The 22,607-nt window shown below is 42.3% G+C and overlaps 1 protein-coding gene across 2 annotated transcripts in view; it reads right to left on the bottom strand.

The window, feature by feature from the left end:
* Positions 1–20,918, bottom strand: part of IRS2 (insulin receptor substrate 2) — a 37,424-nt gene extending 16,506 nt beyond the window's left edge. Inside the window, exons 1-2 of one of the 2 annotated variants that reach the window (XM_072621985.1) lie at positions 16,142–20,918; positions 1,402–1,612 (exon numbers count right to left, since the gene is read on the bottom strand). In XM_072621985.1, the coding sequence (XP_072478086.1) occupies positions 1,425–1,612; positions 16,142–20,282 (4,329 nt within the window). In that variant the 5' untranslated portion in view covers positions 20,283–20,918 and the 3' untranslated portion in view covers positions 1,402–1,424. The remainder of the gene's footprint in view (positions 1–1,401; positions 1,613–16,141) is intronic. The other variant, XM_072621986.1, reaches the window with a different exon arrangement.
* Between the last annotated feature and the right edge of the window lie 1,689 nt (positions 20,919–22,607).

Genomic DNA, 22,607 nt, shown 5'->3' with positions numbered 1-22,607 from the left:
TTTTAAAAAATCTAGAGGAACACTGATATTCAGGAGATAAGGCCATTTTGACAATGTATGAATTGTTACCTGCATTTATTTTGATTTTAAAAGAAAATTGGTGGATGTAAGGTTCTGATAAAGAGGCTCCAAGAAAATCATACTTCAATTTAAAATTTAGTTTTAAGATAAGTAATAAGCTACATGTATACGATGCTAAGGAAGCTTAAAAATAAAGTTTTAAGATAAAATTTATCATGCTGTTTCTAAATTCCTCCCTGTTCCCCACTCTCTGAATCATTAATGTAATTATGCAGTTGTGGCAGACTCAGTTTACTTTTTCACCTAGAGGCATACTATACTAAGTTAATGCAGGCACAGGTTTATAGATGGTTTTAAAAAAACAGTACATGTATCCACACACCTCACTTAATTGTCCTCTTAGAACTTAACTGTAAAAATGAATGTGTTTAAAGTAATGTTTCCATTAATTGGCATTCTCATAGAATCAAGTATTCCATGTATCTGAACTCCAGACACCTAAAGGCTTATTCCTTTAAAAGTGCCAACACTTATCATGTTGTTTGCCTGTGGCTGATGATAAAATGAATGTTTAAAAAAGTGCCAACACTTCTTAAAGAAAACATTTTGGAATGGAACTTTTTCAAAAATATGTTCCACATTTCCTTGCCTTACGGATAGTATGCACTTACAATCTACCTATTTCAAGGGCAGCCATCACTATAAAAATTGATTACTGCACTATGTTCTGATACAGCAGTGCTCTCAAAGGCTTTTAAATTATGTGTGGCTTTTGGGTCCTGTGTTGAAAGTCCCCAGAATGCTGAGCTTTTATGGTTTTTCCTGCTTTTCAAAACTATTCTTCCCAAGTTTTCATTGTTGCCAAATAGTGTTAAATCCTAGTAACCCCCTTCAAGGTTTCTTATCTTAAATAGCCAAGCTTGTTAAATAAGCACCCTAAGTGCATGGGCTTTATTACAACTATTTTCTATCTTGGTTCAGAGGAGCTCTTTACTTCCTGGTGGCAAGACTGAGTTTTGAATGGTTGAAGTTGGAAGGCAGTGTGTTATGGTACTATTTATACTTCTGATGCCCTGGCATAGCTGTTCTGAATCAGGAGATGAAGAGCCTTATTCTGCCTCTACCACAGACTAGGTGTGTAGTCTTAGGTCAGAACCTATGATTCAGCTTCCTCATCTGGTTAAGGCCCTTTGCAACTCCAAAATTTGATGCTGCATGAGGTTCTATATATTGTTCCGCCCTCTCTACACCCTCCCATCTCCCACTCCCCCTACCAAGGCAGTCTTTAAGAGAAGTTCCCGTCATTACTTTTGTGAAGAATAGTGACAGATGGTTATTTAAAAAAATGAAAACAAAAGGCAAGAACGACAGGAAACTCACCTGTAGCTGTTTCCCCTATGGGTTCATGATTGCTGCCCAGTCAAATCAGAATTCCCTTCTCCAACTATTGTCACAGTAGTTGAAGGAAGTGAGGTGAATGGCAGTGATTTTTCAATGAAGGAAGCGCTATAAGCAGTAGGGGCTGATGGTGGGAGCATAGCCTCCTTTGCACATGAAGGAAAGGAGGCTTTCCTGGATATTTCACAGATGTCTGTAAAAAGGATGGGATAAATGCTTTAAAAAAAAGCCCCCACACCATCACTGATGTTTTTCAAGTGCCTACATAAAAACACCACCTCAACATCTAACTAGGGAAACTAGGTGGTGCAATGGATAGGAGGCCAGTCCTGGAGTCAGGAGGAGTTGAACAGGACTCAAACGACTAAACAATAAAAATCACCTAACTACTAAAAGAGTTGTCTTGGGATTATTATTATCATTGTAAGCAGTTTAAAATACTGAGTTTAAAACTGAGACCTAATATGTGTTCCTTGAAACAGTTATATGGAAAAGAGAAAAGAAAATCACCTTCTGTAATGGTAATTCAAATGGGAAGATCATTCCCCCTCATTAGTAGACCCACGTGAACTACTTAAATCACATGAAAGTCTAAGTCACATGTGGTGGGAGAAGTTTGCTGAATGAGTGGAGCAGGAAGGGTAAAACAGGAAAAGGAGAAGCTAGCACAGAGCTGAGAGGAAATCTGATCAGAGAGCAGTCAGAACTGAGGGAGAGAGAAAGAGGAGGCAGACAGCTAGGCTCATGAGTTTTGTGTATTTGTGGGAAGGCCCTAGCATGGGGATGGCTTGGGGATGGTGTTGTCCTCTGCATTGTTAATATGTATAGATTTTTGTTACTTTGATGGATCTGGCTTTCTGGTGTCTGAATAAATGTTTTGGTTCTGTCTTCCGTGTAGAGAGTCTGTTGTACTTTGTGATTCAGAACCACACTGACATATTTACAGTCATCCTCAGTGCTGTGAACTGTGTTTGTCCTTGGTTGCAGAAGAAGACCATGCCATCAGAGAAATGATGACATGACTTGCACTTGATTTTGTTTTGAGTGAGGGAGGGCTGTGCAGGTCACCAGCCTCATTTCTCCTCCAGAGCTATCTGAATCCAGTGACCAGATATTCCTCAGGATGACTGGAGGTGACCCAAAATACACTAGGAGACCTTGGCCCCTTCAGGCCAAGGTCTTTGCAAGCACTCACTTAAGGTGAGGTAAAGCCCATTCATTGAAGTAGCCAGGGCAAGGTCCCTTTATTACCTAGGTAATATATCTTCTAATGAAAGAAAAAACCTTTTCATGACTGCTAAAAATGAAACAATGTAGCAACGCAAGGATCTATGATAACTCCAAAAGACTCATGATGTAAAATGCCATCCACATCCAGAAAAAGAACTGCAGGTCCTGAATGCAGATCGAAGCCTACTATTTGTTGTTGTTTTTTTCTTCTTTCTCATGGTTCCTCCCATTGGTTCTAATTCTTCCTTACAACATGACTAATGTGAAAACATGTTTAATATGAATATATATGTACAGTCTATATCAGATTACAGGCCATCTTAGGGAGAGGGAGGGGAAGGAGGAAAAATTTGGAACTCAAAATCTTATGGAAGTGAAAGTCAAAACCAAAAATAATTAATATTTTAAAAAATAAAAATGAAACAATGTAAAGGTAAAAATTTCCAATGTTTGTTAAAACGCACGCACACACACACACACACACGTGTTAGAGGATAAGCAAGAATAAGGGAAAAGAGGTATGAAGCTGAGAGAAGATCTCACAGTGCTAAAGTGAAAATAGCAAGAGGGCAAACAAGGTGGAGTCATTCATTCATTGGCTAGCAAAAATCATGTACCTTCTTTTAACCTCAGTTTCCCTATATTAAAAAACAGAGTCTTAATTTGATCTCTGAAGTTCCTTCTTGCTTTATTTGTCTAGGAAAATATATGACTACATAGATGCACAGTCACATGGAACTCAGAATGAAAAGAGGGATTTTGTGTGTGTATATGTATTTTCTCTATACATGTATGTGTAGATACAGACATATAAACACATATGTCTGCTAAAAGAACAGAACAAATTCATACCTCAGCACCACCAGATAATAGAAAAATAAATCTTTTATGTATCACAGGAGAGCGATTACTAATTAAGATCAAAGTATTAATTCAGAGTTGTGATTTTATGAATTTAACTGTGATTTCAAAAAGGCCACAAGGAGATCAAAGAAAGGGGAAAAGGACCTACATATACAAAAATATTTATAGTAGCTCTTGTGGTAGCTACGAATGGGAAATTGAGGGGATGCCCTTCCACAATAGGATAACGGATTCTGAAAAATAGATGACAAGAGAAAAAAACAAGTGTTCTGTCCTATAGGCATCCTTTATATCTAGTTTTGGGCAGCGAGGAGGTACAGTGAGTAGAGCACGGGGCTTGGACCCATCTTATTGAGTTCAATTCTGACACTTTCTAGCTGTATGGCCCTGGGCAAGCCACTTAACCCTGTTTGCCTCAAGTTTCCTCATTTACAAAATGAGCTGGAGAAAGAAAGGGCAGACCCCTCTAGTATCTTTGCTAAGAAAACACAAAAAGGGGTCACATGACTGAAAAATGACTGAACAACATAACTGGTTTTACATTGTTATTTATATAGTAAAAGGTTACTTTTTCCATCTATACTTATGCATAGTAATTATTATCACTGAAGGATCAGAATTTTACATGCATATACATTTACACTATTTTGCAGGATTTCCTTATTAATATTGAAAAATAAATGGCTGTATGAAATATCAGAGTGACTAAATAACAGGTTAATATGAGCAAGGTCCCACCTGTACTGAAGGTCTATGGTTTCCAACATCTGCAAATATAATCTTTACATTAAATATAAATGGATTCATTAGGGTGAAACCTCCACTATTTGGGGCCTCAAACTTTTATAGGTGTTTTATGAGTTGGATAAAATAAGAAACATGACAAGAATTAACATATTTTGGCCTAGGGAAGTTATATATTTGATACTGGTTTTCTATTACGACTACTACTAATAACATTGTTAATAATAATTCACACATAGCATTTTCTCCACCACAGTCCTGTAAGGTAGGTGATACAAATATTCTTTTCTATTTTACAGATCAGGAAAGTGAGGCTCAGAGAAGCTAAATGGTGGACCACAGCTACAATGTTTAGTAAATGTTAAAGTCAGAACTCAAGCCTAGATCTCAGCTTTTACTCTGGGTTCCTTCCACTGCACTATGCTATCTTTAAGAAATAATGTTTTATAAAGGGTGATAACATAAATAAAGGGAAAAAGGAAAAATGTGCCCATCAGATTTGTGAATAATGGAAAAGTTGATGACCAAACAAGAGACAGAGAAGATCATGAGAAGTAAAACAGATACTTTTGATTACATAAGATTAAAGGGCTTTTGAACAAACAAAACCAATGCACCCGCAATTAGAAAGAAACTAGAAAAAAATTTATAAGAAGTTTCTCTGATAAATACCTTATTTCTTAAATAAAAATACGAGCCATTCCCCAATTGACAATTGGTCAAAAGATATGAAGAGGCAGTTTTCAGAAGAAGAAACCCAAGTGATCAATAGTCATAAGAAAAAAATGCTCTAACTCACTATTGATTGGAGAAATACTGCTTTAAAGTACTACCTCACATCTATCATATTGGCTAACATGACATAAAAAGAAAAAAATAAATGCTGGAGGGGATGTGGAAAAATGGGTACATTAATGCACTACTGGTAGAATTGCTAACTGGTCTAATGATTCTGGAGAACAATTTGGAACTATGTCCAAAGGATTATAAAACTGAGTACCCTTTGACTCTGCAATACCATTATTAGGTCTTTATCCCAAAAAGATCAAAGAAAAGGACCTATAAATACAAAAATATTTATAACAGCTCTTATGGTGGCAAAGAATTGAAACCTGAAGGGATGCCTTTCGATTAGAGAATGGCTAAACAAGTTGTTGATTGTAATGAAATACCATTTTTTTTCACAAGCAGGATGGTTTCTGGAAAATATTTGGAAGATATATATGAACTGATGCAAATTGAAGTGAGCAGAACCAGAATAACACTGCACACAATAACAGTAATATTGTAATGATGATCAACTGTGACAAATGCAGTTACTCTTATCAAGACATTGATCTAAGACAATTTCAAAGTATCCAAGATGAAAAGTGATATCCACGTCAAGAGAGAGAAACTTATGAACTGTGAATGCAGTTGAAGCACACTTTTCCCCCTTTCTTTACATTCTTGTTTTATATTGGTTTTTTTTTTGTAACATGGCTAATATGGAAATATGTACTGTATGACTTCACATGTATAATCTCTATCATACTGCTTGCCTTCTGAGTGGGCAGGAGCGCAAAGGAGGAAGAGAATTTAGAACTCAAAATTTAAAAACAAATTTTAAAAAAGAATGTTAAAAATAAATTAATTTAAAAATAAAGGACAGGAAGATGAAAAAATATTCTAATGAATTTTGACAGACAGCTCCTTGAAATTAAGTGCTTCACAAGTAAGGCTGAAAGTGAATCTAAGCATTATAGGGCTTTTTAAACATCAATGTTATAATCCTTTGACATGATTAGAACTTTTAAATGGCCTTAGCTCTGAAAGTCACACAAGCTTTATTCAAAAAAAAAGTCTGCTTTTTACAAATTTGTAGAAATTAAGAAAAAACTGAAGCTTTTGATTTAAAAAAGGCCATCACTGGATTTTTGAGGCTGCAAATAGCAAAATGACTTTCATAGAATATAAAGACTTGTACAAATGTACTTTTGTGGACTACCTATCCCCAACTTTCAACTCCCAAAAAATAAGGGGGAAAACTGTTTTCCATTTTAGCAAAATTACTTTTCTATTAACTACCTAAATAAGTGTTACATGAAATGATGTATTTATTTTAAATCTCTCTAGAAGGCCAACACAAGAACTAATATAAGTACAGAAATTTTTGATTAACCCAATTTGTAAGAAAACCACTAGAATAGCTTCCTGATGTACTGCATTTACCTTAGGTCACATCTAGATGAATTCTTAAAAAGACAAAAACAAGATAGAAATACTACAATGAGCATTTACCAGATGATACTTTATTAGTAATGCTGATACTATTATCAAAAATGCCTAGGGGCCTGTGGTATAGGAAATTGACTATTGGAGTTTGCTTTTCTAGGGAATTTCTGCTAAATCTGGTATCAGCAACTTTGTGATTGGGGCAACAGACTAGAGCCCTAGTGTCTCCATTTCTAACTCCTTTAAACAAAAACAAGCTGCTCAACACAACATTTAATCCACACGTCATCTAATCCTGCTTAATACTCCAAAAACTCCGGGTAATATTTGGATAGTTTTTAAATTTAGCAAGAACATCCTGGCCTATTTCAAAGACCTTTTCTCCCACCGCTATGCATCCCCCTAACCCCCAATATAATCTATCAGTGCCTTTTGAAAACTTGAAAGAAATAAAAGCCGGGAGTCTCACATTAATATAAGCTGGTCCCTTGGCATGGCAGTAACAGATGGTAGTGTAACTCAGAACTAGGTTTACTGAAGGATTCTTCAACAACAGAGCTGGGGATTTGTGATGATGAAATAGATTTCAGTCCCTCTTTTAGAATGACCCTATATGACAACACTGGGTATCGTACATAACTCCACAAACCCTATCCCTCACTCAGGAGATAGCAAGATAGAACATCAATAAAATAAGCATCCTGTGGTAAGAGACCTGGGCGCACGTGTATTTACAGTACATCTTAATTTCCTTTAATTTGCTTATATTCAACTTCAAAAGTAAATAACAAATCCACTACTAGGAGACATTTCCTTTTTTTTCCAGGAAAGGGAAAGTTTTATCACTACCTTAATCACTTTTACTGAAGAGGAAAAAAAATCCCCCTATTTTGTTTACCCTATGAGACAGACAGTCTCCAATCATTAGCCTGTTGTCAACAGCGATGCTGGGGTAGATTACTAGTGTGTATTGCTTGTAATGGCAGGTGCATGGCCCTGGGGCTGCCATCTGCTAGGAAGGAAGTATTCTCTTCTAGGATGCTGAAGAGACTGACAGCTAATGTAAACAAAACATTGAGTCATCTATAATAACCAGGATCCATATAGGAAACTTCTAGGTACTTTCCTCTATAGATACAACACAAACTTTTATTCATTCATTTGGGTGTTTTGGCAAAAACATGTGTTTCTAAAAGGAATGTTCTTATTATCATGGACATTAGAGATTGGTTTTCATGTGAAATTCATTTATTCAACTTGACTAACAACTTCTCTTATTTTCTTAAGAACAATGAAAGGATTGCTAGAATTATCACCTAACAAGTAGAAAAAATAGTATTAAAATTGATAAGTTATTTATCCATCCTCAGGCAAATTCTAAATTGCTCAGTTTTCAAAACCCATCACTGAACTGGTTAATGACTCATGTCTTAGGAAACTGTTAGAGGAGTTAGACATAATGGGGGTATAAAGTATTTTATTTTAAATAATAAATTAGCCTTGAAGAACATGAAAAACTCCAAACAAGAAATCCAACTGAATACTAAACAGTTTGTTAGCTATTGCATTTATCACCTAAGCTATGTCTACCTGGTCCTATTCTAGGTAGGTTCTCAGAACTGAATTATCCCTAATAATTGACTGCCTACATTGAGTAAATTACTTAGATGCTTGACAAATCATTTTTGTATTATGTGAACACTATCAAAATTAGCCAGATACTTTCTGAGCAAAACTTTGTCCCATTACTTGACCTCCTCTGGATTAAATAAAGAATTCTGGTCCCTTAAAGAAGGGGCATTCTATCCCTCCCAAGAAGCAATTTATTCTAGTAGACTGAGGGGTCTTAAAGAAGCTTCTACAAATGCTTGACTTGTTCCAAGGTCCTGAAAGAAATCAAGAAACTTTTAGTTATTATAAGAGAGTGCAATGAACTCTCTTTAATATGTACAAATTTTTCTGCTACTAAATTGGGCAAGACACATAAACTCTGGGTCTCAGTTTTCTACTCTGTACAACTGCACTCACTATATGACATGTCTTTCTTTCCATGCCTTGTCCAAACTCTTGTCCTTCCTTGATGACTTGATGAATCTTGGAAACATCAGTCTTCCAAATGTTTTAGAAACTTTCTTCTGTTTCTCCCCTGAATTTTTATGTCTTCACACACAAGCATAAATGGCCAATGTTACACACACACACACACACACACACACACACACACACTCATACTTCAGGAAAACTGTGATGTGGATATTATAATACAATATAAATCTTCTAAGATGACCACAAAGGATATAATTCATGAGGAAGCATGATACTGTAGAGACAGAAGTGGACTAAAAGTTTGAAGACTGAGATTCCATTTCTATCTCCATTACTAGTTTGTCATTCTCCCTGAGCCTTAGTTATATAAAATATATACCTGTCATACTTACTAATCAAGGTTATTGAGTTTACTACAAGATAATATATGTAGGATGGGCTATGAAAACTCCAAATTCCTTAACGATTGTCAAGGCGCTGCTACTGAATAGTTACTTACTAATGTAAAAAATTTAGAAACATCATTAATAGTTCTTTTGCAAAAAAAAAAAAAAAAGAAAGAAAGAAAAAGCTGTTTTGCGGGTAGAAATTGGTAAATACCACTCCTTAGGAAACAAAAGACTGATTCTCCAAGAAGTTGTTGGATTATTTTTTAAACCTCTGTCATTTGGGGGCATATTTGTAGATAGATATGAACAGCAGATGCACTATTAAGAGAAAACATCCTTTCCCATACATAAACTTTAGGATTCTGCAATAAAACTCTGGAATATAATTGATTATTGCACAAGCTTTGGGATAACTTAATTAGATAATGAAATAGGTTATTATGAGAGATGCATTTGCCATAAAATAAAATCTCAAGTTTAGAAAATAATCTATGCCAATTTGAGCATTTTTATTTATGTCCTTGATCAAGATATCACTTTGAATTTCTATTTAAAATAAAGCAAAAACTACTTCTCTTCCTGTGGGATTTCTTTTTAAATTTATATAAGCCAAGTGTGTTCAAATGAAGCTAGGTATATGTAAATATAAATCTAAAAAATACAGTTTCTAGACTATTTATAAGGAATTTGGTTAATTTTAAATTCTTAAATGAAGCAGTGGTTCAGGGGCAATGAATGCAATCAATAGAGCTGGCCTTAAAGTCAGAAAGATCTGGGTTCAAGTCAACCTTCTGATTCACAACTGTTGTGTGACCCTGGGTAAGTCATTTCACATGTGTCTATTCTTGGCAATCCCTAAGACTACAAATTCAAAAGTAGATGCCGAACTGTAATGTAAGTGGTAGTTTCCTCACCTGGATGTTCTCTATACAAGAGAAATTATAGGTCATTTCCCTATCCCTTTCTATTGATATAGGTCACTTTGAGAACATTCTATATTTGCAAATGACTGCAAAAGTAATTGCTTGTCTGAGAAATTAATTTTGAAGAATTATACCTTGCCCAACTTATCTAAAGCTGACAAAATGGCAAAATAAATGTATCTCACTTTTAAAAGTTTAGGATTATCTAAAATAAACATGAAAGCATACATGTTACACTGGTCATAGTATTCTAAAACTTAATAAATAAAAAAAATTTGTTTACTGGTCAAAAATTATTGCTCATTCTAATTTCCCTAGTAAGCACCTGAATTATACAAAATAACATTTCCCCAAATTAATGCAAAAGAAATCAGAATGACTAAATTGAACATGAGGTGGGTAAGCACACAACACACTAGTTTCAGCCTAATTTTCCTGCAGCATTCTAATGTAATGAAATTGTCTAAGTTAATAAGTATGGCAAGCTCTATCGAACATTATTTTCTCTTATAGATGGTAGGAGGGAAAGCCTAGCATATGAAATATGCTCCAAATCTTTTCTCCGTTTAAACACACATTCCTATATGTATTTCACTTAGAGCCAAGTCAATGTTACTCTCTGTAGCTATCTTGAAAGAAATCAAGTAATCCGAAGCAACCATCAACCTAACCATTTCCTCTGCCTTGAGCAATGACTCTGCTGGGTTCACTTTAGAACAAACCTACCCTTCAACTTTGTCTACAATAATTTATCTTAAGTGGTTCAGAGTTACCATGACAGTCTTCAAATGGACATTCAAACTAAATACAACTTAAAATACAAAGAAAAAAGGAACAATGATGTTCAGCACCCCCTCCCACACTTCGCATTTTAGATGGCATTAGTTTAATTTTTAATGACATGTAAATTAAAGCTCAAAATGGAAAATGCTTAGGGTTGTCCCCCTGTAAAATGCTGTACTTCTTTTATATTTTGTGCTAAATTTTGCTTTTGAAGAGTTCAATATACAAAATTCATGGTACTTTTAACTTCAAATACTTTATACTAATTTCAATTAGAAGCACACATTATTTTTTAGTCTCATCTATACTACAAAAATTCTACAGAGAATTTGGTTTATGGACTGACTAGGACCTAACTGGAGAATTTGCCTAGGAGGGTGGACCCACAAAAGCTTATTTTACCCTGAATGATTTTTTTTTCTCCAAACTCTACTTGGTAATGTGGATAAAAGAGTAAAGTTACATTTTCCCTTAAGTTTAAGGTGAAACTGGAACACTTGATTCTGTGCTACAAAAAAAGGCAAAAACTCCCTTTAGCTGCCAAATCTGATACCAAAAGTTAACTAATTCTTGGAACTATGTTTCTGTGGAAAATGCATTAGTGGGTATTTTAACAGAAAAACCATTATGCTTTGGTAAAGCTCAAAAATTGTGACCCTGTTTTAGGTTTTTCTTAAAAACAACAACAAAAGTCTGGATTAATGTTAATAAAATATTTTTAAAGACTCAATTTTCAATTAAAACAGAATGTGGATAGAAGACGATGACAAAAATGTAGATATATTCCTACATTGTTCCAAAACCAAAGAGCACAGCATTACAAGTCAAAACACGGTGCACAGAGGGACCAGTCTCATTTAATCAGCCCAAAAGAATGAAATAGCAAAGTGAACAAAGAATGATGGAGGCAATGGAAAGTCTGAGGAATTGGTTATTGTTGTTCTAATGTATCTCATAATAACAGCTTGGACTGCCACTAGTAAAACAAATGTATATTTTTCGTAAACACAAACTGTCACTAAAACAAGGTAGGATTTAACATACATGCTCATCTGGAAAGTCCCTCTTTAAATATCAAGTAATTATAAAGGGTAATTGAAATAAAAATTAAGTCTTTAGGTAGCTTCAAGAGTAGGAAAAGAGTTTTCTTAATGATCTATTTTGAAGTACAATTTAGAACACTAATGCATTAACATTAATGGTATCTTTAAATAAACGTTCAAGTTAAATAAAAACAATGAAAAAAACACTCATGTCTGGAGGTTTGGTGCCTTAAAATAGATAGAACACCTATTTCTTAATGAATGGCTTTGTCACATATGAATTATCTTCTCCACTGAAAAACTAAACACAAAACTGAAAAGATTAGCTATCTATCTATACACATATGTAGATATATGTATATATACAATATACATACCCATATATATAATTATGCAAAAATTGGTACATTTTTTAAAAGAGCAAACTTAATTTCACAGGTTTAAAAATAGTTTTCAGATTTGTGAAATTGTTGGGGTCATTAAAAAAAATATATACCAGTTCTTCATATATTGGTGAATTCTTGATGGGTGTGTGTGTGTGTGTGTGTGTGTGTGTGTGTGTGTGTGTGTGTGTAAATAAGTAGCAACAGAATTCTCGGACTGATGTCCCACCTTTCTTTGAAAGAACTCTAAAGTGCCTTGATATCTTTCCTCTATCTGCTTTACCCTCACAACTGTGCCTGTAAGATAGTTAAGGGGAGGGAAGTTATTATTCCTATTCTGCAGATGGAGAAACTGAGAAAAAGAGGGATTAAATAGCTTCCCTAAGGTCACACAGTGATTCAGTAACAGAACAGGAACTAGAAAACTGGCTTCCTGATACCTAATTCAGTGTTCTATGAAACAGATTATGTGCCTACTATGAAGTACTATTTTTGTAAAGGCTTCCCTTTCAATAAGGGAAACAGAACCAGTCATGTGACTTTCATTCAAGAAAGGGTGCATGTGTTTTCATTAGCACCTTACTTGTCTGCTCCTGGGAATGGGATAGGAACTCTATACCAGTATTATCTTGTTATGACAAGAGCTAGCCAACTAAACCAAGGGAAAAAAAATGAAAGGTTATTTGGTTTGTCAACTAAGCTCATTATACTTCTGAAAGTGTTCAAGTGCTTTGATATTTCAGTAAGTACAACTTCCTCTTAAATGTAAATAAAGTAGTGCCTTTACTGTGTCCCTGCAAGCATTTCTTTCATACCGAAGTTACTCAACCATTAGTTTTTAAATTATCATGTGATATACTCTTTATCAAAGAAATTTTAGACAAATCCACCTGATAAAGGGACATCTGATATTGTTTCAAGCAGTATTTCTCATCAAATTTGTTTTAGAATAACCAAATAAATCTTAGAATGAGACTCCCTCCAAGAATAGAAAAAAAAGCTAAAATAATAATTTTTCTTAATAGCCAGTATAAGCCACTGTACAAATCTTGCTACACTTGATTGTCAAGTTTACATAAATCAGTTTTTTTCAAAGCAGTAACAAATTTTTGATCCAGTAAAAATCCAGAAGGATAACAGAATGAAAACGTATTCCTACACATACACATGCAAAAAGTGGATGACTTTTATTTCATTTCTTGTTTAAAACATTTACTTTATGTTCACAGTTATTTTATTTTCATTTATATAACTTTTAAAAAACTGCCTACCTAAAGCTTTTTTCAATGAACTTTGGTGATCTAGTAAAAGTCCATTACAAACACAAGCAAACACTGATACACACCCATTTTGCCACTACTTATGCAAACAGTAAACAGGATACAACTAGCACCAAAGTATTTTTCTTCAATCGATATTGTTTTCCCATACCCAGCACAGTTGTTCTGCACAAATTAAACACTTCCAAGAATTAAGGCTAAAATCAGAAATAACCAAGGGTACTCTTTCCTCTTAGTTCACTGTAAAAGATCAATTTCTTTTATTTTTCTAATCCTACAACTGCATTTCTATAAATCCCACTCCTAGAAGGCATTTTTGCTGCTATGGGCTTTTTATGTAAAAGCACCAGAAACACTTTTCACATGTAATTCTAAACAACGCAGAGGATTATTCTGTGAATTTGTAAATGTAAATTTGTCTGGTTCAATAGAGTACTACTTACAGATTAATAATGAAAGATGATACACTCATACATCTCTAATCTACTATTCCCTGTGTTACAAGTTACTTTACTATAGATTCATTCGATACAAAACCTCCTTTTTTATTTACTTTGAAATCAGCTAACCTATTTCCAAACAGGGTATATGCAATAGACACATACACACACTTCAGAAAACTGCCAGCCAAAATAACTATCCATGTCTGTTCAGTTATGAAGGATACAAAATACATAGCATTTGGACTTGAAAACAATAAGTCCTTCATGGGGGGGGGGGGGGGAACGGGAGGAGGGGGCAGAGGGAGGGAGGGAGAGAGGGAGGGAGGGAGAGAGATAGGGAGAGAGAGAGGGAGAGGGAGAGGGAAAGAGAGAGGGAGAGAGGGAGAGGGAGAGGGAGAGGGAGAGGGAGAGATTCTGGTGGGAAAACTTTATCCCAAATAGGCTAAGCTTGGTCCCCAAACACACAGTATCTGGCTGTTTACCATTTTTATTAACCCTAAGAGGGCACTGTATCATACATGAACCATGTTTCAGAATTAAATTTGCTTCACCAGACAGTTCTCAAGCCCTGTCCCTTCAGTGGGCTCACTCAACGAACAGACTCCAACCCTAATACCTTGTGTAAATAGAAGGCAGAAACCAACAGCCAGGGCCTCACCTGAATCCATTCCAGGTTTTTATAACCCTGCTCCTCCCCTTCAGGGACAAGCCGGAAACAGTAAAAGCTATCCGTTCCTCAGCTTGTATGTTTGTGTTTTGTTTTGTTTTGTTTTTTACTAGAATCAGATCTGCGCAAAAATTGCTTTTACAGTTTGCTGTGTGACACTCCCAGACTTTACCTCTGTTGGTCTATTGATATAATCTATGCATTTTCAGCTGATTGTTTCACTCCCTAGGAAAGTTTACAGACCTACCTAGAATATGTGGTTGATACAATGTACCACAAAATGATCTTCGGTGAATGGATGATAACAGAGGAGAAAGTTTAACACGTCAATTTTATTTGAGTTTTATTAGTTTCTAAAAGATATTTTTCTTTTTCAATTATTGTGTCATTCACCTTTTGGTCTCACTTCCAAAAGAGGAAATAGCTTGTCCTCTGGAAAACTAACATGGGGGGAGGGGAGGTATTTTATGTTTACAGTTAAATCTCCTAAAATGCTACTACTGTATTATAAAATGCCTACTAGATTTAGATGTGTGCTCGTTATGGAGAGAAAAAAAGAGCCAAATACATCTCCATGCCAGTCAACTGAATGATTATCCAACTGCAACGCTTGCTTGTTGTTTACTCAAAAAGCAAAACAAAAACCTCATCAATTACAATATTCAGCTGGGCCTGCTCAAGTTTCACTGTGGGCTAACTAACGCTAAAAGACCAGCACCTCAGCAAAGGAACAGCTACGGAATTAGAAACCCCTCAGATCTCCAACATTTGAATCAATCATTTTGTCTTCCAGCTCTGTGTATTTCAGCTCTACTCCAACATACAAGCCAATGACCATGCCTTCCTATTTAGAATGAACTGCCAGCTGCAGTTACACATCACCATTCACAGGCCTTTGAAGAAAATTCCCAGAACAATGAAGAACACTCATGCAACTATTACCGACAAAACCCATGTTTTTGCTTCACATTCTGTGCTTCTTGCAGATTCACTGAAATTCCTCCATAACAGATAAAAATAATTTGAGTAGTGGAAAGTATCATTTAGTTTCTGTATAAAAGTTTCATTCAATTAATAATTATTTGATAGGCTAATTAATTATTCACCCTGTCACCCAGGGGAATGGTTGGTAACTTTCTAAAGGAATTTTCCCTGCACTTTATTTTCAAAAACAAAAAACCAAAAAATGAAAAAAAAAAACTTTTAAGTAACACTTAAAAAAAAAATTAACAGGTATCCAGGCTAGAGTACTGCAATCCTGGGGGAAGGTGGGAACAGGAAGAAGTCTAAGCAAGACTTATTTAGACCTTCCCGATAATGGTTTAGTAACTAAAAAGATAAACAGTGCCGTTTAAAGCTGCCTTTCTTTGGCTTGATTCAAAGAAAGGTTCATTAACAGATTGGGTCTTTCAATCTGTATGGAGGAGTGGGGGGAGGAGGGAAGAAATGACCTGGATGGAAAAATGAAAGTATCCCTGTTTTTAAGCCTCTTTCACCTTTTCAACTGGTTCTTGGGAGGGCTTTACTTTGGCAGAAAGGCCCATATACAGGAGCCCAAAGTAAAACAAATCAAACTTAATTAAGGGCTTTTGCCATTTAGGTCAAGTTATTAAAGATAAGGAATAGTGGAATTCAGGCAGCATAGGCTCCTTATGCTTACCTTATAGTACTCCTCCCACTTTGCACCCAATTACAAAGCAAAGATGGTCTCACCTTTCACAGCTGTAGCCTCCTTCAGGTGATGGGACATAAAGTCAATGCTAGCATAGGTGTTTGCTGTGGGCAAGGGTCCAGAGCCTGGTCCCACGCAGCCACCTGTGTTGCTGCCATTTCCACCACTGATGAGCCCACTGAGGCCACGGGTCCGGGCCCAGGTACTCTTGTCTCCAGACTGCTGCTGCTGCAACAATAGGCCAGCTTCATCTCTAACATCAATGGCAATGTAGTTGAGACCATTCTGGAAGCCTGCCGATGTCTCCCTACACATAGGAGAGCTACTGCTCCCAGGGCAACCAACTAGTGCTCCAGGTTGGTTCTGTGTCCACCTCGGCTGCTGGGGCTGAGGTGGCAGAGGGAGTGATGGCTGCCGAAGGTGAGGAGATGTAGATGTCTCTTCTTCACCTCCTCCAAGACTCTCTACACCACTACCACTGGGCCCTTCGCCACTTTTCCTGAGAGAGACATTTTCCACAGAGGCCGAGTTGTGGCGCTTAGGATTGTGTGCGAAGGATGGGGACACAGGGGTCACAGTAGTGGTCGAGGAAAAGGTTTCTGAGCTGTGGCGTCGGCGGCCACCCTGGGGGTCAGCACGGATGACCTTGGCACCCCGGTGTGGGTCTGGGGGTGGGCTGGCCAGCAGGAAGGCTTCTACACCAGACACCTGCTCCATCAAACTCAGCCGCTTCACACCAGATGTAGGGCTGGTCACCCGGGCACTTTCTGGCTTCGAAGGTGCTGCGATGGGCTGTGGTGGAGTGGCAGCTATGCCGAAGGCCATCTCGGTGTAGTCACCACTATCCCCTGTCTCAGGGGGACGAGAGGGGGAAGAGGCAGAAACAGGAGCTGGGTGGCAGGTAGAAGAACTTGGAGGCAGGCGGTACAGCTCTCCTGGTGGTGGTGGAGGTGGGAGTTGCTGCTGTGAGGAGGAAGTAGAGGAGGCAGGTGGTGTTGGCAGTGGTGGGCAGGGTGAGGAGGCCTCAGGGGACATCAAGGCATCCAAGGAACCCACAGAGCCACCACCCTCAGTGCCAGATTTGGGTGACTTGGGTGAGCCAAAGCCAAGGTTCATATAGTCAGAGAGGGGAGAGCGCCTCCGACTGTCACCACTGGTGCCAGGGGTACCTGAACCCATTGAAGAGGCGGGGCTGCTAGCTGAGAGTAGTGATGATGAGGAGGCTGCTGAAGTCAGCAGGGGAGGTGGAGGTGGGGAAAGGTGGGCTCCAGACTCACTAAAGTCAATGTTGATATACTCACCTGGGCTTTTAGGCTCAGGTGGCAATGGGTACTCATGCATGCTAGGCAGGGTCCTAAGCCCCTCCAGGGACAGACGAGTTGGCCGAACTGCTCTGCAACGCTGAATGAGGAAATTCTCTGGTCGGTTGTTGTTGTTGCCACTGCTGCTGCCACTCTGCCTAACTGCTGAAGGCACTAGGTGGTGAGGTTGGGAGTGGCTGCCCCCATTAGATACAAAGGGCCTGGTGGTCTGGGTGCAGGGGGTAGTTGTGGTGGGCAGTGGCTGCAGCCTTGGCTGCTCTTGCTCCTCTTCCACAATCCTCCTCCCCACTGGAGAATTCATGAATACATACTGGTCACTATCCCCATTTCGAGGACAGGGAGTTTTGTAGGACCGGGGCAGTGAGCTGTAACAGCAGCCTGGGACTCCCTTAGGTGGTTCTCCACCACCAGGCAATGGGACCGAGTCATAGAAGAAGTCAGGTGGGGTGAGAGAAGCTCCAGCATCAGTAGGGGACATGTTAAGGTAATCCCCATTGGGAAGTAGCTTGCCCTCAGAGCTTTCCACCGAGAGCTTGGAACCACACCACATCCGCATGTACCCACTGTCCTCAGGAGAGCTTTCAGCTGGAGAACTGGTCTTGTAGCTGCTGCCATTCAGTGGAGAGCCTCTACCACTTGTTGCTGAGGAGGCTGCCTGGGATGCTGCACCTGCAGCAAGGGAGGCTGCTGCCATCCGTGGCTGTAGTATTTGTTTGGGAGCAGAGACACTGGTGGGACTCATGGGCATGTAGTCGTCACTCTTGCAGCTTCCAATGCTGCCCCCTGCCAGTGGGGCCACTCCAGGAGTCATGGGCATGTAGCCATCATCTGCTCCAAGGTTACTGCTGGAGCTCCGATGGGAGCCAATCTCAATGTCCCCATAGTCCTCTGGGTATGGGTTGTAGGTCACTTTGGGAGACGAGGCTGGGTAAAGGCGGCTTGAGCTGCCTGCAAAGCTGGCCCGCATCAGAGTGTACTCATCAAGGGAGGCGGAGGACACTTGGGGCACTGCACGTTGGCGAGCAGGTGTGGTCAGAGAGTAAGTCCTCTTTCTGTGACCTTTGTCCGAGTCTGGGGCCCCCTCTCCGGACACCCTTCGGTAGGTTCGTCCACACAGGCTCAGGGGTCTCTCCATGGTCATGTATCCATACAGTTCAGTCCCACTGCCATCTCTCGCGGGCGGGGTCTCGGCTATAGACTCGGGAGTGTTGCTTCGGTTACTGCAAAAGGCCCGAAGGTCCCCAGGGCTAGAGCCGTATTCGTCCAAGGACATGAAGCCTGGGTCACTGGGGGAGCCAGAAGCAGAAGCACTGCCACTAGAGGGCCGCTGACCCTGGTGGTGGTGAAGGTGGTGTGGATGTGGATGCTGTCCTTGAGGCAAGGAGTAAGAAGCCGAGCCATGCCCGCTGCTGGAGGAGAGGCTGCCAGGGCTGGTGGCAGACGGAGGCGAATGGGACACCGGCATAGACATGGATCGGCTGTGTTGCAGGGGGCCCCCCGCGGGGGCTAACATCATCTTGTTAGGTCGCAGGGAGGCGCTGCAGCTACTGCTCAGAGTATGGGACCGGCTTAACGGAGTCCTCACCGGGCCGGGACTCATCGGGCTGCCGGCCACTGAAACCGGCCTGCAGCCCACCCCTCCTCCACCCCCGCTGCCACCGTCTCCCTCGCTGGCCGTGCGTACCCGGCAAGAGCTGCACTTCGCGGCTCCGGGGGCCTGGGTGGCAACGGGGGCACCGGCGGCGGGAGGCGTGGCGGCCAGGCTGTCGGTCCGCGATCGCCGAAGGAGCCCGGTCTGGCTGGGGGGCAGGTTGACCAGATGATGGTGGTGGTGGCGCCGGGTGCCCGGGACGCTGATGGGGTGGGTGGAAGAGGAGCCCGAGGACTGGCTCTTGCTGCGGGGACGGAATTCGAACAGCTCCTTCAGGGCTTTCATGGCCTCCAAGATGGTCTCGTGGATGTTCTGGGCCACCACAGAGTCATCCGCTTGCATCCAGAGCTCGCCGGGGCCCGTGGACGCCGAGCGCCCTACTTCGATAAAGAAGAAGCTGTCCGAGTGGCCGCAGCGGCGGATGTTCATGAGCTGCAGAGTGACCGACGGCACCTCGCAGTTGAGCTTCACAAAGCCGATGGTGCGCGCCGACAGGCAGAGGCGGTACACCCCGGTCAGGTTCTTGCTCTGCCCCAGCCCCTTGGGCTTCAGGTTCACCTGCCAGACCTCCCGGTAGGCGGCAGTGGCCGGGGTGATGAGCCCGTAGTGCAGGTCCTCGGCCGCTGCCCCGAAGGAGCCGCTGCCGCCCGAGCCGGGCAGGGAGGCGCTGCAGGACGAGGCGCCGGCCGACGAGGCGCCGGCCGAGAGGCAGCGAGGGTAGAGCGAGCTCGAGTCGTAGGCAGCTTTGCCCTCGCTGAGCAGGTCGGTGAGCGCCCGGTACCAGCCCTCCTGCTCCTGCTCGTTCTCGGCCGCCACGGCGAAGTACTCGTCCTTGGTGTAGAGGGCGATCAGGTACTTGTGCTTGGCGTCCGCCCGCTTGTTGATGTTGAGGCAGGAGTCGAGGGCGATCACCCTCTTCGGGGCCCCCGACTTGTTCTTCCACTTCTTCTCATTCTCGTAGTACTCCAGCCTGGCGGGCAGGGCTGGCTGCCCCCCGGAGCCCCCGCCGCCCTGCTCCTCGCCGCCGCCGCCGGGGCCCCGCAGCACGAAGAAACGTTTGTGCCCGTGCTTCTGCTTCCTCAGGTAGCCGCACTTGCGCACGCCGTGGTGGTTGTTGTTGTTGTTGTTGAGGTTGGTGCCGCCGCCGCCGCCGCCGCCGCCGGAGGAATGCGCCGGGGTCAGGAGCCCGTGCAGTGGCGGGCTGGCCATCCTCCCGGGAGGGTGCAGTCCGGACCTCCCCGATCCAGTCGCGAAGGCAACAGGGGGAGGGGGAGGGGAAGGCAAAGGGAGGGGTGATTTGGGGAGGGGGAGTGATTTGGGGATGGGAGGTTGGGGATGGCTTCCCTTCACTCTCTCAAGTGAAAGCGTCTCTTTCCCCGAGGGTTGAAAAATAAAATAGAATCAAATAAAGCCACGATCGTTAGATGGGCCGAGCCGGCTTCCCTCGGATGCTCGCTTATGTCGGGGGTCAGGCCGAAGGATGCGCCGATCGATCACAGTCCACTCCCGCCCCCACCTTCTCCAACTTCCCGCGGCTCCTCGCTCTCCAGCGTCTCCGGCTGCCCGAAAAGGCACCCCGCAGACCCCGTCTCCAGACCGATCAGGCTGGCCGCCGCTCCAGGTTAGGCGGCTGCACTTGTCCCCACCGCCGCGGCTGCAGCCCCTGCCACCACCGCCACCGCGGCCGCCGCTGCCTCTCGGCGCTCCGGGCTACTCCGGGGAGCCGTGAATCCCTCGGCGTGGCTCGGGGTGGCTGCCTCTGCTCCTGCTGCTGGTGCTACCGCCGCCGCCAACGGCGACTCCTGCCTGTCTCGGTCCCAGTTGAACAGTGAGTAACACATCGCGCACTGAGTGACTGAACTAAAGAGCAAAACAACATGTGACTCTGCGTTACGCAGGCACACACACGAGCGCAGGGCGAGGGGGGAAAGAGGGGGCGAGAAAGCCGCACTCCTCCCCCACACGCACCCCGCATTGGGTGCAGCGCCGAGGGACTGACGGCCCTGAGCACCAATTGAGCACCACGCAGAGGAAGTGGGGGGGAGGAAGGCGGGAGGGGGGGCAAGAGGTGGAGGGAGGAGGGAGAAGGGAGGAGAGAGAAGGCGGGCCCTCAGCACCCCTCCTTTCCCTCTTCCCTCCCTCCTCCTCTCTCTCCTCCTTTCTCCTTCTGTTTCTTTTCCCGCCTATCCCCTCCCCCGCTCTGAGCTCCCCTCCCCTCCCCACACACACGGTAAAGAGATGGAGACACTTGGGAAGGGGGGCGTAGGGTATGGGGGAAATGCCAGCTCTAGTGCCTCATTAATCAGAGGCTTGTTGTTGATGCACGCGAAGGAAATGCCACCCAGGGCGTGAAAAAGGAGAGAGGAGAAGGGGCGGGGAGAGGGGAGCTGGGGGAGGAAGTGTGGGGGGGGGGGCGAGACGGACCTTTCACTCCTGCTATTGAATATATTAAATTATCCCCACACTTCCGCTGTAAAGGAAATACTGTAAAGCGTGTATGGGGAGGCGGTGGGGGGACCCTTTGGAGATCAAAGCGCAGACACAGCTAGCTAATAGGTTGGGAAAGGGGGGCGGGAAGCATCCCCTGAATAAGCCCCAATGCATCTCACGCGCTCCCCCCGCCCCCACTCCAAATTTGCAGCGGCTCTGGCTTCATGGAATCTTTTCCTTTGGGAAGAAAGGAGGTGTGGACGAATTTGGACTTCTTTCTCGGCACTCTCCCCCGGCCCCGACCCCAATTCCGGAAAAGCAAGCCGATCTTTAATATTTCTGAGAAGTTTATGCTGCCGATTAGCCGTTTGGTGAAAAGGGGAACGTGTGGCGCAGCTCGTGTTTGTTTATGGCTCTAGGGGTGGAAGGTCTCTGGGGTCGGGGTGCCCTCACTTTTGTTGCACTCTCAGTATTTTTACTTTTATTTTTACATTCTGTCTCTCTCTTCCCTTTCTCTGTAAAGGGTGGCCCTGGAGAGAGCCTGGCTGGCGCTTGTTTACGAACATCCAAATTAGTCACACGGTGAGATGAAGCTCAATAGCTGCTTCATTCCCTTTACGGGAAAGAAGGGGGACGAAGGGGAGGGGGGGGATAAAAAGAATTCTCATTGTTAAGTAGAGGGCAGCCCCCGAGATACAAGCAGGGGAGGAAGGGAGTGTTAAAAATCATTGCTTAGGGTGAGGTATGCCGCGTAAAAACTGGGGGGGGAAAGCCGAATACGGAGAGGAAAGAGTAATGAGTCTTGGGATGAAAGCAAAGTTCAATGGAAACCCCCCCAGCGTAGGCTGGTTTTAATCAACCACAAATCTCTCTCCCAGACCAGGCTTCAGACCTTTCTTTTTTACATATGCTTGGGGATGGTGGTGGAGGTAGGGGTGAGGAGTGGGGAGGGCGGATGTGTGTGGCAAGGGGTGGGGGCAAGATGAGAGAAGAGGGGGACTTGATCGCACAAACATCCCTGTTTTCGAATTTTCTCTTCGGGATGTCATCAGGACCTATTAACTTGTCAGATTGTCATGAAGTTGAATTCATCTGTTTTGGATG

Source organism: Notamacropus eugenii, chromosome 6, assembly GCF_028372415.1.
Source record: "Notamacropus eugenii isolate mMacEug1 chromosome 6, mMacEug1.pri_v2, whole genome shotgun sequence".
In the NCBI taxonomy this organism is placed as follows: domain Eukaryota; kingdom Metazoa; phylum Chordata; class Mammalia; order Diprotodontia; family Macropodidae; genus Notamacropus; species Notamacropus eugenii.
This window is presented reverse-complemented; position numbering and strand designations above follow the sequence as displayed.